Source organism: Danio rerio, chromosome 13 (genome assembly GCF_049306965.1).
Source record: "Danio rerio strain Tuebingen ecotype United States chromosome 13, GRCz12tu, whole genome shotgun sequence".
NCBI lineage: Eukaryota > Metazoa > Chordata > Actinopteri > Cypriniformes > Danionidae > Danio > Danio rerio.
Window position 1 is genome coordinate 13,395,001 of NC_133188.1, and position 13,555 is coordinate 13,408,555.

At 37.7% G+C, this 13,555-nt stretch overlaps 1 protein-coding gene and 1 long non-coding RNA gene across 9 annotated transcripts in view; both read right to left on the reverse strand.

The window, feature by feature from the left end:
- LOC110438971 (uncharacterized) overlaps positions 1-608 on the reverse strand; it is a 1,999-nt gene extending 1,391 nt beyond the window's left edge. For both annotated transcript variants that reach the window (XR_011009950.2, XR_002457366.3), the window contains exon 1: positions 456-608. This is a non-coding gene — a long non-coding RNA (uncharacterized lncRNA). The remainder of the gene's footprint in view (positions 1-455) is intronic.
- Positions 609-3,607: 2,999 nt separating this feature from the next.
- nsd2 (nuclear receptor binding SET domain protein 2) overlaps positions 3,608-13,555 on the reverse strand; it is a 37,022-nt gene continuing 27,074 nt past the window's right edge. For all 7 annotated transcript variants that reach the window (XM_073919091.1, XM_068224863.2, NM_001082551.1 and 4 more), the window contains 6 exons: positions 11,662-11,931; positions 11,269-11,385; positions 9,362-9,503; positions 7,998-8,104; positions 7,548-7,743; positions 3,608-4,610 (listed from right to left, as the gene is read on the reverse strand). In XM_073919091.1, coding sequence (XP_073775192.1) covers positions 4,315-4,610; positions 7,548-7,743; positions 7,998-8,104; positions 9,362-9,503; positions 11,269-11,385; positions 11,662-11,931 — 1,128 coding nt within the window. In that variant the 3' untranslated portion in view covers positions 3,608-4,314. The remainder of the gene's footprint in view (positions 4,611-7,547; positions 7,744-7,997; positions 8,105-9,361; positions 9,504-11,268; positions 11,386-11,661; positions 11,932-13,555) is intronic.

Genomic DNA, 13,555 nt, shown 5'->3' on the forward strand with positions numbered 1-13,555 from the left:
GAATCACTTATTTACAGGGCAAATAATTCGTGAGTACATATCATTTTTGAGTGAACTGTTCCTTTAACGGGACGCAATCTGCACAGAGATGTTTTGTTTTTAAAAGTTATTTTGTGTGTTTTGTAAAAAGTGGTTCGGCTCGTGTGATGAAGTATCATACTAACTGATCACGAAGGATATGGAGAAAACTGAACTTCAAAAACATTATTGTCCATTTGACTAAAGACAAGGCGTAGGTAAATAATCAGGAAATGTTTTATCGAGAGATTTAACATAATGATTTTAATGTTGTTGCCGTCCGTTAAAGGATTGCCGAAATGTTACTCGCTCGTAATAATTACGGCTTTTGTGTGTGTGTGTAATGTTGGAACAGATTGTTGTCGAAATCGTAGGTTTGTTTGAATATTCACGATTTACGTATCTTATTTAGCAAGAAGAAATAAAGCAATACTCACGTCTCCTCGGTCGTTGATGAATGAGACGACGGCTTGTTGAAATATAAACTGATTCAGCTGTGACCAGTAAATGTTGTACAGTGGTCGTCCACGCCACCTAAGCACAACCTAAAGCATGCGACCCTCATGATGTTTAAATGGCAACCTTATGACATCGTTGTGACAACCTTTAGCAACAACGTAGAATCCTCAACCTTTTTACAATGTTGGTACAACGTTGTAGGAAGGTCGCTACGTTGAGGCAACGTTGTGTGTTTGTTGGGTTTGCACGAGTTACACACTGCTGTGATAAACCTAAAACACTTTTAGCACTTCTACTTCCCTATGATTAGAGTAGGCTACCATTAACAAAGTACAAATATAAAGTAAATTCAGCAAACACTACTCAAGAACAATGCTGCACACCGAAGAAACTCATTTATTCCTCAACATGTCCAACATGTTGGCATGAAGATTCAAAGTACTGTAACATGTCACTTTACGTATTGAACTGTAAGTTAGACACTGTCTCTTCGCGTAGCTGAATCTGGCATGAGAATTATCAACATTGCAATGTTGTCCTTGGCAAGACACTTTGGGAAGGTGTCTTGAATGTAAAATCTTGTATTGCTGCTACCTCTATTTGGTCACAGGCCTCCTCCATGGCTTGGATGAGGGGTACCTCAGCTTGGAGACGAAGATCATATACCTTCCACCACTATGCAGAGAAAAACTCTTCTATAGGGTTGAGGAATAGAGAGTATGCTGGAAGATATTGGACAGTAAAATGTGGATGTTGCTGAAACCAGTTCTGAACCAGAGCAGAACGGTGGAAAGACACATTGTTCCATCCAACAATGTATTGCGTATGATCGATTTGATTTGCTGCTGTTATGTTGTGCAATTGGTTCAAGAATGTAAGTATATGTGCTTGTTGTTAGGGCCCATATGGTCATGGCAGTAGAGGACCCCATTCTTTGTAATGGCTGCACAGTGTTACTGTATGTTTCCCCCATGTTGCCAATGATTTCTTCTACTCTGTGTTCTCGTCAGGTTGAACACACCATCATCTACGTAAATGAACTCATGCTGGATCTCCTCTTCATCCATTCGTAAAACTACCTGAAGAACAGTGTCAGGCAAAATTGTATAGTTCAGTGTAGATCTAGTATTACAGTACAGTAAAAGATTAAGAGACAGTATGCAAGATCACAAGTGAATACATAACTCTGCATAATCATGCCAGTCTTTTCACCCTTTCGAACTGTGCTCGAAAGGCACTCGATAAATTTGCTTCATTTGAATATGGTTTTTTTTATGGTGTGTGTGTTGATATTGAGACCTGATGGTTTTCATTGAAACTGGCATTTTATAGTGCTTAAACACCTGATTGATGTGTCTACAATTAATCAAACAAGTGTTTGCACACCTGACGACTGTGTTGAGCAAGTTGATTGGACAGTGCAGTAATTTGACAGTCAGTGCTTTGGTATTGCAAGGAAGTGACTTTATGATAGATTTTAGTGTGTAATGTATGCTGTGTGTTTAGTGTTTTGCAAATCACTGTGTGTAGAGTTTTGCAACAAGTGTTAAGTTGACAATGTGCTTATAGCTGTGCAAATATGGGCTGATGTTTTGATACTTGTGTGTAAGGTTTTGCTAATAGTGTACTACTTTTAATTTTAGTGTTTAAGCAATCCTAAAAAAACTGTAATTATATACTCTGCTAACATGAAAACGTTTCCTAGTTCTTCCGATTGGTCAGCTAACATAATGTGCTGTGCCGCTCCACCCTTGACATCACCCATTCAAAGTGAATGGAAAGCGTTGACGCTGATGACCCATGTAAATGCTCTCTAAAATACAATCCGACAAGTGTCTGTAATGTGAAAATAGGGTTTGGGTCCTTTAAGAGAATCACCATTTTGTGTGTACGTGTATGTTTGTGAACAGTCTCCAGACGCATGTAACACGAGAACCACATGTGTGCAGTTTTTATTTTTCTCTCATGCTTGAACGGAGTTATTTCTCTGTAATATACAGTGACGCTGTTGACAGGAGAATAAAGCACAAGATGTGGAATACGACCCGCGTGAGCTTTGATTTTTCTGCTGCAACACGAGTTATCCTGTACTTTTTCCCCTTAACTCAACACGTTACATGTCTTTTACATATATCCGGAATAAGCCTGTGTAAGTATTATAAAACGTTTACATATCTTTTGTGAGTTCATTATTTGAGACGTAGAACGCAGGGAACGCGGCCACATAGAGAGACACTGCAGCGCTGCTGAAGATTTTGGCTGTTTTACATGAAGCGGTTTGACTGATAAATATGAATTTTCTAGCTAAATTGTTAGTGATGTCAAACAGCATTTCCTGTTGTTTACGTCCTTGCTACAACATACAGTTAACACTAGACAATGTGCATGTAATAATCATTTTTAACAAATAAAAATACTTACAGGTTGTGGCTCACAGTCCACAGCTTCTGCTTGTTGGAGCTGCTGCTTCTTTGAGGAGTTTTTAGCCGAATCCAGCACTGAACTGGGAGAGATTCTGGAAGCTCTCCTTTGTCAAATGCTTGCTATATATATATTTTATAATTCTCTGGAACATAATTAAAATGAAACTGTAAGCACTTCTCTCTTTGTGTTGTGTCATTTGAAAGCTCAAATACAGAAACAGAAGAAGCTCTGTGGAAATAGCACTGTTTGGACGGCATTTTAGCTTTCTCTGCTATATTATTACTGTGCCTCTGTCCTCTGGCCACGCCCCTTCGCTGCGCAGGGTGTGAGCACGATGTAAATGCACGTAACCGGAAACCCTTCAGATCACACTAGCCCAGGTGTAATATTTTTTGCAGTCCCCAAAGCTCGCTCATTATAGGCTTTGCTAAGCTAACTGTAAAAGCTAATGTCTCCCTTTACATTGAACACATGAACAAAAGTTTAAATTTGATATTGTAGTGGACCGCTGCTTTAAAGTATTAATATAAATTAAATTAAATCAAGTACTGCAGCAGACCACAAACAGAAGTGGGAATTGTTTGAAAACAGAAAATTCCCTGATATAAAAACCATTTAATGTAATGTTTGGTTTATTTTAAATGTCAACTAAATGACATTTTCAGCTTTTCAAAAGAAAAAAAAACACGCAAACAAACAACAAAACTGCTTAAAACCAGCTTTATTTCTTGTATCACAAGAAGCCCGTCATGATTCACTTTTAAAACTCTGAATAGGTAGATTCACCAGCCTAACATTCTGGTAACTCAAACTCTAGAATGGTACAAAAAAATGAACCAAGCTTAAAAAAAATGTGCTGCTCTACAGTTAAAGAAACTGACTCTAAAACAAAACAAAACAAAAAATGAAATGGCTACCCATAGTGTCTTATTTAACCATAACACTTGTTAAAAAACAAAGGACTCTTGGCACCTGTAACTAACAATAAATCCAGTATTATTATAATTTTGGTCTTTCATATACATTTCCATATACATATCTACTGTTTAAAAAACAAAACAAAAACTATGCCAAGATTCAATCGGTTTCAAGTTTGGCGCCCGTAATGCTGTTTATTTATGGTGTTCAGTCTGTCAGCCCTGTCATCCATTCATCACAAACACACTAACAAACAAACACACACACATACACACTCGAGTAGATCATGAAGAGGCCGAACAAGTGGAGAAGGGACCTGAATGGTCAGCTTTAAGGAGCTCTACAGTGTTAAACGCTTCCCTGATCAGACAGGTACAGTGCTTCCAGAACAGTCAACGCGACGTCAATATCACTGAATCATTTGGGACAGGAGCTGAGATTAGCGGGAGCTTCCACAGTTCAAGAACGCACTACACACAAACACACACACAAACACTACACCTCTGCATTTTTTCTGGGCCTCTTCTTGAGAGGTGCTTTGCTGGTGGTTTTGGCCTCCGCTCTGCGCCTGTATTTGCGTGGTTTGGTGGGTGGTGGTAGTTGTGCGGTCTCTGTCTGCGGGCGGATGTCGGAGTCTTCATGTTCCTGGCAGCAGAGCTGGCCTGTGAGTGGGTGAGAGCGCAGCGCCCCCTCCTGGTGAGCCTTGCAGAATGAGTTGGGGCACAGCTGGCAGAAGGCAGCAGAGTTCTTGCCGCACACGTCACAGTGATGCCAAGGACAGTCCCAGCGGCCTGAGGACACACATAAGAAATATTAGGTTAAAGAAAAATAAATGAGATATTCCTGAGACTGATTTGTTTTCTTAGGAAGGGGGTGATTGAAACATTATGCAGTATATTTTATCCAAAAAATAAAACAATTATTTTACAGCCAAGCACAGCAGGTTTGAAGGCACCTATTCTTTTCGTTGGTGTTCGTATTATTATTATTATTATTCTTCCGCCAGATTTAAATGGCAGCCCATATACCGATATACGAGAAAGTTGTATAATTTAGTACAATGATACAGGGCAGTGTCAACATGAATTACAGCAAACCTCAAGTCTCTAATTCAAACTCTAGTGCCACCACTTGTCCAAAGTTTCACTTATGTTTATCATTTTAACTTTAGAACCAAATGGGCTACAATTAATATTTTCCTCTGAATCCTTGGCTCAAGTCAACACCCTATGATGTCATTTTTCTATCATAAACATTTCTTCGCTATTTTGAATTTTTCGCAAAACCTGTTTGATCAAACTTGTTCTAGGCTGTGTCGAGAAGGCGAAAATGGACTTGCGGTGATATCTTAGTAACGCATTCACGTATTCACACCAAACTTGGTGTGTGTTATGACAACCATGGACTGAGATTATCTGCAGCGTTTCGGTGCACTACCCCCTAGTGGTCTGGAAATGTAAAAAATAGCTTTTTTGTTTATATCTTCTCAACCCTTTGTCCAAAACTCATAAAACTGGTATCTTTACATGCGACAGAGCATGCAGAGTCGAGCGATGTCTGATCGTCGCCCATGTAGATTTTTTTGTCAAAAAACGCTATATCTTGCTAAAATATTCACGTATCATTACAAAACATAATATGCATCTTTAACACCATGTCCTAAAGGTACTCGAAAACTTGCAAACAAATCTAACGTAGAACTTGCGAAAATGCACTTGAGGCCATACATCCAAAATGCATTGACCAATTCACACCTTATTTGGTATGTTATGACAAGCATTATCTGAGTTTATATGAAGCGTTTTGGCAAACTGCCCCCCAGTAGTCTAAAGAACCAAAAAAAAAAAGTTTTAATTTTAGTTTTAATTAATTTTCATCAGGCGGAGTGCCAAGTCGGACGATGTTGGATTTTCCCAGATCAGCCATTTTGTATGTAGGCCATTACATACTTTAAATGTATTCAAAAACTCATTGTTTCAATTTGTCTGACGATCCTTACCAACCTTGTTGCTTTTGGCCTCTGGACTGCTTTGCTCTTTCTGCCTATTAAGTGCTTGGCCTCTTAATTGCTGCTTGCAGCTATATTTATTATTATTATTTAAAAATGAGATTTTCTTTAAAGCTAACTAGAATTTAATCTGCCATTAATGTTTTTTCCCCCCACTGCTATATTCAGAACATTTATTTAAATGAACTAATGAGCATTTGGATATAAACTATTGCCATTCAGAACAAGGGGTTAAACCATTCGATTTTTGGAAGTCGACAATCAATCGAGTTGACAGACTAGTCGCTGGTAATGTCATTAATAAAACACAAGAGGCAAATGTTTTTAAACATGCCACAATGTGTGATTTATTGGCAGAAAATATATAGACATGCTGTTTGACAGCTCAATTACTAATGTTAGTGAACAACAAATGCACTGTCGACACTTTCATTTCGTCAATAACGCAACATTATTACTTCGGCTAATTTCACTACTGAATAAATGCAGTCAACACAGTGATCACTGCAAGTTTTAGTACGAATTTAACAATAACAGATTATTTAGTGCAAAAGTAATGCATACATTGTCAGTAGACGAATTCATGTGAAGTTATTTCATAACAAGAAAACGCACGAAATACAAAGGCTATAACTTTAAGCCTTATTACAATCAGAGACTTGCTCAGCTGCATATTTTACGATATGATTGTGTAAAACCTGCTCAAAATTCTTCTAAAGTTGGGCGTTTTTTCATGGTTAGTCGCTCATCTTGGTTATCAGATGTCTCCTTGCTGCCCATATTTACCACGTACGTGATGTTTACACATGTTATGAAGTTTGTCACAAATCCGCGTCTGCGCACTACGGTTTCTGTATGACTACATGGTTTGGTTTCTGTACGACTACGTGGTTCGGTCACAATATATGTCAGCATCTAAATATAATTGGCTAGCATCTGCTCTAGGGTTTGTGCATGGAGCAACCTAACTGGCATTTAAAGTTTGTCAATCTTTGATGCTGACATAAAAAAATATTATTTTAAAAATGAAATAATTCAAGGGCAGTTTCCACCTTTGTGTGTAAAGCTGCCATGTATTTCAGGTCAAACCACGTGATCTATGCAGCTCGACTAGTTGACGTCAATCAAAAAAAGTGTCATGGCAGAGCATTAAAGCCGACCAGTTGGTGCAACCCCTATTCAAAACAAGAATATGCTTAGGCCTACTTTTATTTTATTAGGGTTGTTTACATTGTTAGGGCTTGTTTAGAAGGCTCACTACTGAACATCAAATTTGCACTTTTTCCCAAATGATTATTAAAATAAAATCAAAAACAAAAATCTGAGTAAAATTAAATCTTTTAGATTAGTCAAATAATTGAAAATTAGTTGATAGATTAAATTGATATAAACTGTAGCCGTTAGTGGCAGCCATCATGCGTACTGTACTGCTCAGTGAAAACAAGCAATGGTATGACCACATTACACTTTCAGTAAAATAACAGACCAACTCACAAAGCTCAAATCATCTCAAATGGGTTTCTTGAACCTGACAGTTCACTATACGCCAATGTAGTTACCAGATCTCAATCCAGTGCAGCACCATTGAATTAAATGCCATGAACAATTAAATAAATTCTGAAGACAAAAACAAGGCCCAACAAGATAGAAGCAAGGTGGCTGGTGTGTGTACATTAAATCACATAACATAACAGCATTAGAGTTTGCTAAAAGCCCTTACCGAAAGGTCTCTTGGTGCGGTCCAGACAGGAGAGGTGATAGGCTTTGGTGCAGCCCTTCTTATCACACAGAACCAACTGTCCTCCATCTCCACAGCGGAAACACTCATCCTCAGACTTCTTGCCTTCATTGCGGGCCCTTTTCCGTTTGGGCTTTTTCTTCTGAAGTTTGGCTTTAGGCTCAGAAGTATGTCCATTCTGAAGGTGACGTAGGAAAAGATGGTGTGAAGATAATTAGACCAAAGGTATTTACGTTCATTCTTCAACTAAAAACTGGACTGTGTAGCAGCTGTTTTTAAAAAAAAAACAAACTTAAATGTTATGCATTTTGATCAAGAGCACAAGCGTGACAGCTCATATATGTCAAGGCTGAAATCTTCCGAATACTCAATGCGTCACACTATCAATTCTATACTGACAGCAGCTGAAATCAAGATATTACACTGACTCACCTTGGGTCTGTCTCCTAGGAAACCACTGCAGTTGGGAGCTCCGCAGCGACACACAGTTTTCTCATTTCCCAAACAGTCCAGGTTATAGTTAAACGTCAGCTCAGTGCCTGAGAATATACATGCACAAGTGAATAAAGGGGTGCAGGGACAAAATACAAAAAACTATTTAATTAGTAAAACCTACAATTATGGTGTCTAGATTAAAACAAATAAATAATAATAAAAGAATCCAGAAAAATAAAGACAAGAATAAAAACAAATAGATTTCACAGAACCCCAAAATTGTTTAATGCAAATACACAGAAATAAACCTATACACACACACACGCACACAGTACAGTAACTTTGGAATTAAGTTTCTTATTATTTTTGTCAAAATTGAGTTACTTATTGAGTTACTCTAGAGTTTCTGCAGGTTTTACCAAGTTAAATTTAAGATTTAAGTATCCCAGTTACAAAAGATTTTCAAAAGATTTGCCCTATCAATAATATAAAAATTTAACAATACAATAATAATTTAGCTTGAGTATATATATATATATATATATATATATATATATATATATATATATATATATATATATATATATATATATATATATTTTTTTTTTTTTTTTTTTTACATTTTTAAATATATCCATTCACAAACCCTATAACCCTTATCAAGAACAGAACAAAAGATTTGATTTGAGAATTTAATAGTAAAAAACATCCTTAGCAGTAAATAAATGGAGAACTTAAGCAAATGTTACTATAACACCTTTTTATTGCTCGATAGTTTTACAAATTATTATTTCAATTTTCATATTTTTGTATTGAAACAATTGGGATACTTGTTGTGACAACTTACTTTAAGTTGTATTTACTTTGGGGTATTTATTAATTTAGAAAACTGCATTATTATATCATCATTGCTATATGGAATGGCAAATCCAGGGTTCCCACACAAGGCCAAATATCAAATCCCCCCACTTTTATATGACTTTCACGAAAAAGCTGAATTTCTATTTCCTATAATTAAAGGTAAGGCTGCCTTTATAATGATTTTAGCTTAAAATTATTTTGCATTACTTGAATAGTCACTCTTGAAATAAAAACTGATGCACTCACTGTTTGTGTGACAGTGCACTGCTCCCTCTGCCCTAATTTATTGATCAAAAGTAGTTTTACAAATTTTACATTTCGTTCATATTTTGTATTTTTGCCAAAATGGAGTTTTGTGAGAAATTACTTTAAGTTGTGTACATTTTGAGCAACTTTTATTAAGAAAACTGTATCCACTCTTTGCTATACAGAATGAAAAAAAACATATTGCAATCAAGTGGGCAAAAACAAAGTAAAATTCATTCCCCATCAAGGCTCACCAGCAGGAATGTCACACACTGCAAACAGGCCCACGCGTGTGTCTCCATTAACAGTCCATTTTTGAGTCTCACAATTGGGCTGGCAGCTGTGGTTCATGAAGCGAGAGTAGTTCCCTTTGGGTCCCGCATCTATAATCCGATCCTGTTCAAACACAGTGTATTGTGAAGGTCAAGTGATCACAAACCTTTATGCTGTCATTAGTGTATTATTTATGGGACGATCTGTAGTATTGTATACTGTGATGCCACATGTTGCTGCTCAGTGGCACTCCCAATACAACACTGTTTCTCTGGCTCTGCTGTACAGGGCCCAGACATGCCAACATCAGACATGAACCCCCACACACAAAGAGCGAGTGCAGCATGTTATCACTAGTGGTGATCACAAATCTTATGGTTCGGATCACATTGTTTTTTTGTCACGGATCAGACCATTTTTCGGATCAGCCAAAAAAGGCAGGAGTCAAATGTAATTTGCTTTCCATGTATTACAAAAAGAGTACTGCAATACATTTTTGCTTTTAATAAACAGAACTTAGAAGCTGTAATTTTATTGAAAATAAAATGAAGAAATAATCAGCTGAAAAAAAATTAACTGTAAAACATTTAGTACTGTGAAAAATGTATTGTTACTATTGTTGCTGATAACGCTACATGTAAAAATTATCATAAGTACAACCCATATTTTTTTTGTCTCATTTTCAATAAATGATTCAGTTATTCACTCATAAAACTTCATGTTTCATTGCTAGGTGATAATTTTTAAAGAATTATTCAGTGCCATATTTTTAATGGCTGGTTCACACCACCTTTTGGCTAAATAATGTAATTGCTGCCAACAACTTTCCTTTTGAGAGTTGTTAAATACATATGATGGTAATTTTAATCTTTACCAAAAGCATCAGTGGTTTAATCTAAACTAAAAATGGTTATCCCAGTACTTCTGTGTTATTTGACTGCTTGTAAACTAAAGACTTGTTTATGATTTATGTTGCGTGGGTGTTCGAGATCCCAAACTTAATGATTAATCGTGCAGCTTAAGCCTGATTTATACTTCTGCGTCAAATGACCGGTGTAACGGCGCATGCAACGCGCGTGGCTGTGCATTTATACTTCTGCGCGCTGTCTCTGTTGGTCTGCATCAACACTTCCGAAACGCTAGTTGGCAGTGAGGTGTAAATGTTCCTCTGTGTCGAGTTTCTTCGCTGCTTTTTTGCTTTTCCTGAACACTTCCGGGATGTACAAGTGGCTCAAACTCGCTCATTTTGAGGCAGGAACCGGCGGACGTGCAGCAACTTTAACTATGAGGTAAACACAAAACAAAACTTTCCATCCGGAGCTCCTTCACGGGACTCCACACTTGTAAACAATCGCTACATTGGGTTTGCGCTATTCGCGCGGCTCTCGGTCCCACCCCGACTCGTCAGCGCTACCAAGCCGACCAATCACAGAGCTTGCGCTACACGTTGTTGCGACGTGTAGTTACATTTTTTGAGAGGTGCACATCAGTGACGGCGATGGCCACGGCGAAGGGCTATGCGTCAGCGCCATAGCATACGCCGGTGTTTGACGCAGAAGTATAAATCAGCCTTTACACTGAATGTACAGATGCAGGCTAAACAAGTAGCAACATTTAATGAAACCCACCACATCCCGAATAACTAACCACAACCTTCTTGTCATAATTATATTTTACAGGAAAGCCTAAATGCTTTCATACATGTAATTTGAATGACACGAGAGGCGATCTCTCTGTGATTGTTACAAACTTAGAATTAATCTACAAGTAAAAAGAATGTATTAATCCGCAGGCCAGGTGTGTTCTGAATGTGGGTTGTAATCCGTACAAATCACAGATTAATTGTAATCCATTACACCCCTAGTTATCACAGACAGGCTGTATTTACCTTGTCTATAGTGAGCATATAGAAATGTGTGATGTCATTCTCCTGAGCGTGTCTGATTCTGCTTCTGCACTCCTCCTCGTCTATCAGCTCACCCACATATTCATTCACAAACTCGCCCTGAATGACAAAAATAATGAGAAAGAAAACAGTAAATGCAGGGTTCCCACTTTAAGCCAAATGTCAACTTCCCCCACTTTTACGTGCACTAAAAAGCTAAATATAGATGACCTATCATTAATGGAAAAACTGCCATTTTAAAGGTTTCAGCTTGAAAATGAATGTGCATGGCTTAAATAGCCGCTATATATAAATATATATATTAAAGGTCAAACTTTAAAAAAATTCCAAGGTCCATAGAAACCCTTTACACCTGTACAATGCCAGCTCACATACTTTCTTAATGTCCCGCAGCGAAATCAGACCCCAGCCTTTGCCTGCAGTGCGGATGATCTTGGTCTCGGGGTAGAGGCGTTTAGTGAAGTCCTGGTTTTGGCATCGCTCTCCGGCCGGACACACTTGAGGATGGCACTCGTACAGCAACATGCGGTTCAGGCACTCAGACTCAAAGCTGCAGGGCCGCTCAGTTGACGGCTTACAGTTACACTTGGGGATCTCAGAGATGTCTGCGGTGTACACCTGCACTCGCCCACAAGGCTTGTTCACCTAAAGTTAACACATTCACAATGTTAAAAATACATATAACATGCAACAATACTAAAAATGGAGGATTTTCACTTTAAATACGTGGTCATTTTTTCTTCCTCTTTCTCAACTCATCCAGATCTTGCATACAGATGGAACAGGAATATTTTTTGTACAAAGTGTGTAAACTGAGCATTAATAAAAGCCAGATGCGCAAAAAAAAAAAAAAAAAAAAAGTAGGAAAAATATTAAATGGAATTGTTTTTTTATAATTTTCTTAAATTGACTAGTTTCTGCGATTCCATGAGGTTTTCATGCTTAAAAGTGCAGTAGGTGATCGTCTTCAGAAAGATTTTTTGTTGTGCTGGTTGAAAGTCTCTTCACAGTCTAATAGTTTTGATTAAAGTATAAGATCTAAATGTATCAATATGTATTTTTATATTCTGGGTAAGGCATAAAACAAAAAAATGTTCATCCAATAAAATGGAGTCGGACCGGAATCTCATAATTCCGATAAATAACTCAAACTGTCAACCAACAAATGCAGATTAGGCTTTTGCACATCTCTGGTCACGCATATCCACCATTAGCGTGTGCATGCCTGCACGCCTAGATGAGCGACACATGCACGCGAAAATCAAAATCAAATGCTGAATTGAAACTTTTTAAACTCCTGAATTAGTATTGGAGTTACTTTTGCACGCTGGAGGAAGGATAACACCACACCATGACTGAAGTATTTCTGTTAGACAGGTAATGTTCTGTTTTACAACTATATTAGTCACACAGAGTTGATGTAGAGTGTTTTGTGTTATGAATGGGTTCTATGCACAGACGTGTTGTTCAGCCACTAAATTCTCCCAGTGAAAGCTTGATGTGGCTGTTTTCTGTTTCATAAGGGAGCTTTGATGTAGATTTATATTCAGTTTAACAACAAATCATCAGTAAATAACGCTATTCTGCCTAGCCTGCTTGCTGAGCTGAAGTTGCTTTTATAATCACATTGGGTCATTTCTGAACACTGACAGCCTGTGACGCGCTCCTTATATTGTTTACTGCTACTCTGAATATTTAGTCTTAAATAGCATGTAAGTGTGGCTTAGTAATAAGTGAAATTCCTGCACGCCGCCCGGCCAACCACTACATACATTTCTAACTGGCGAATGAACTGGGTTGTCTGCTGTTGTGTCGCGATGGGCGCGCTCATGATTTCAAGCCTATCACCTACTGCACCTTTAAAAAGTATTTTTTTTTAAAACAGTATGGGTAAGATTTTTGTGGGCAGTTTTCATTAAAGCTCATGTTTAGAAAATTGATTGAAGTTTTACACATTTCAAAAAGCAAGGATTCATGTTAATTTTATCTGTGAAAACCTCTATATACACATCTCTATATCTACTAGTGTTGTCACAATACAAAACTCGGTACCAATCGATGCTGAATTTTTAAAAACATCCATTTCCTGCTAACAATTGAGCACTGCTCAACAAAAAAGAGAGCCATGAAGGTCATCAATTCACCAAACTCACCACTGTTTACAGAGTGTAACCACAGATAGAAGGACACTGAAGTGTTTCAAAGTAACGTTGATCAGCTGGTTTGTCTATAAGCTGACACAGGTGATTCGCTGATGGCTTCAAAAGGC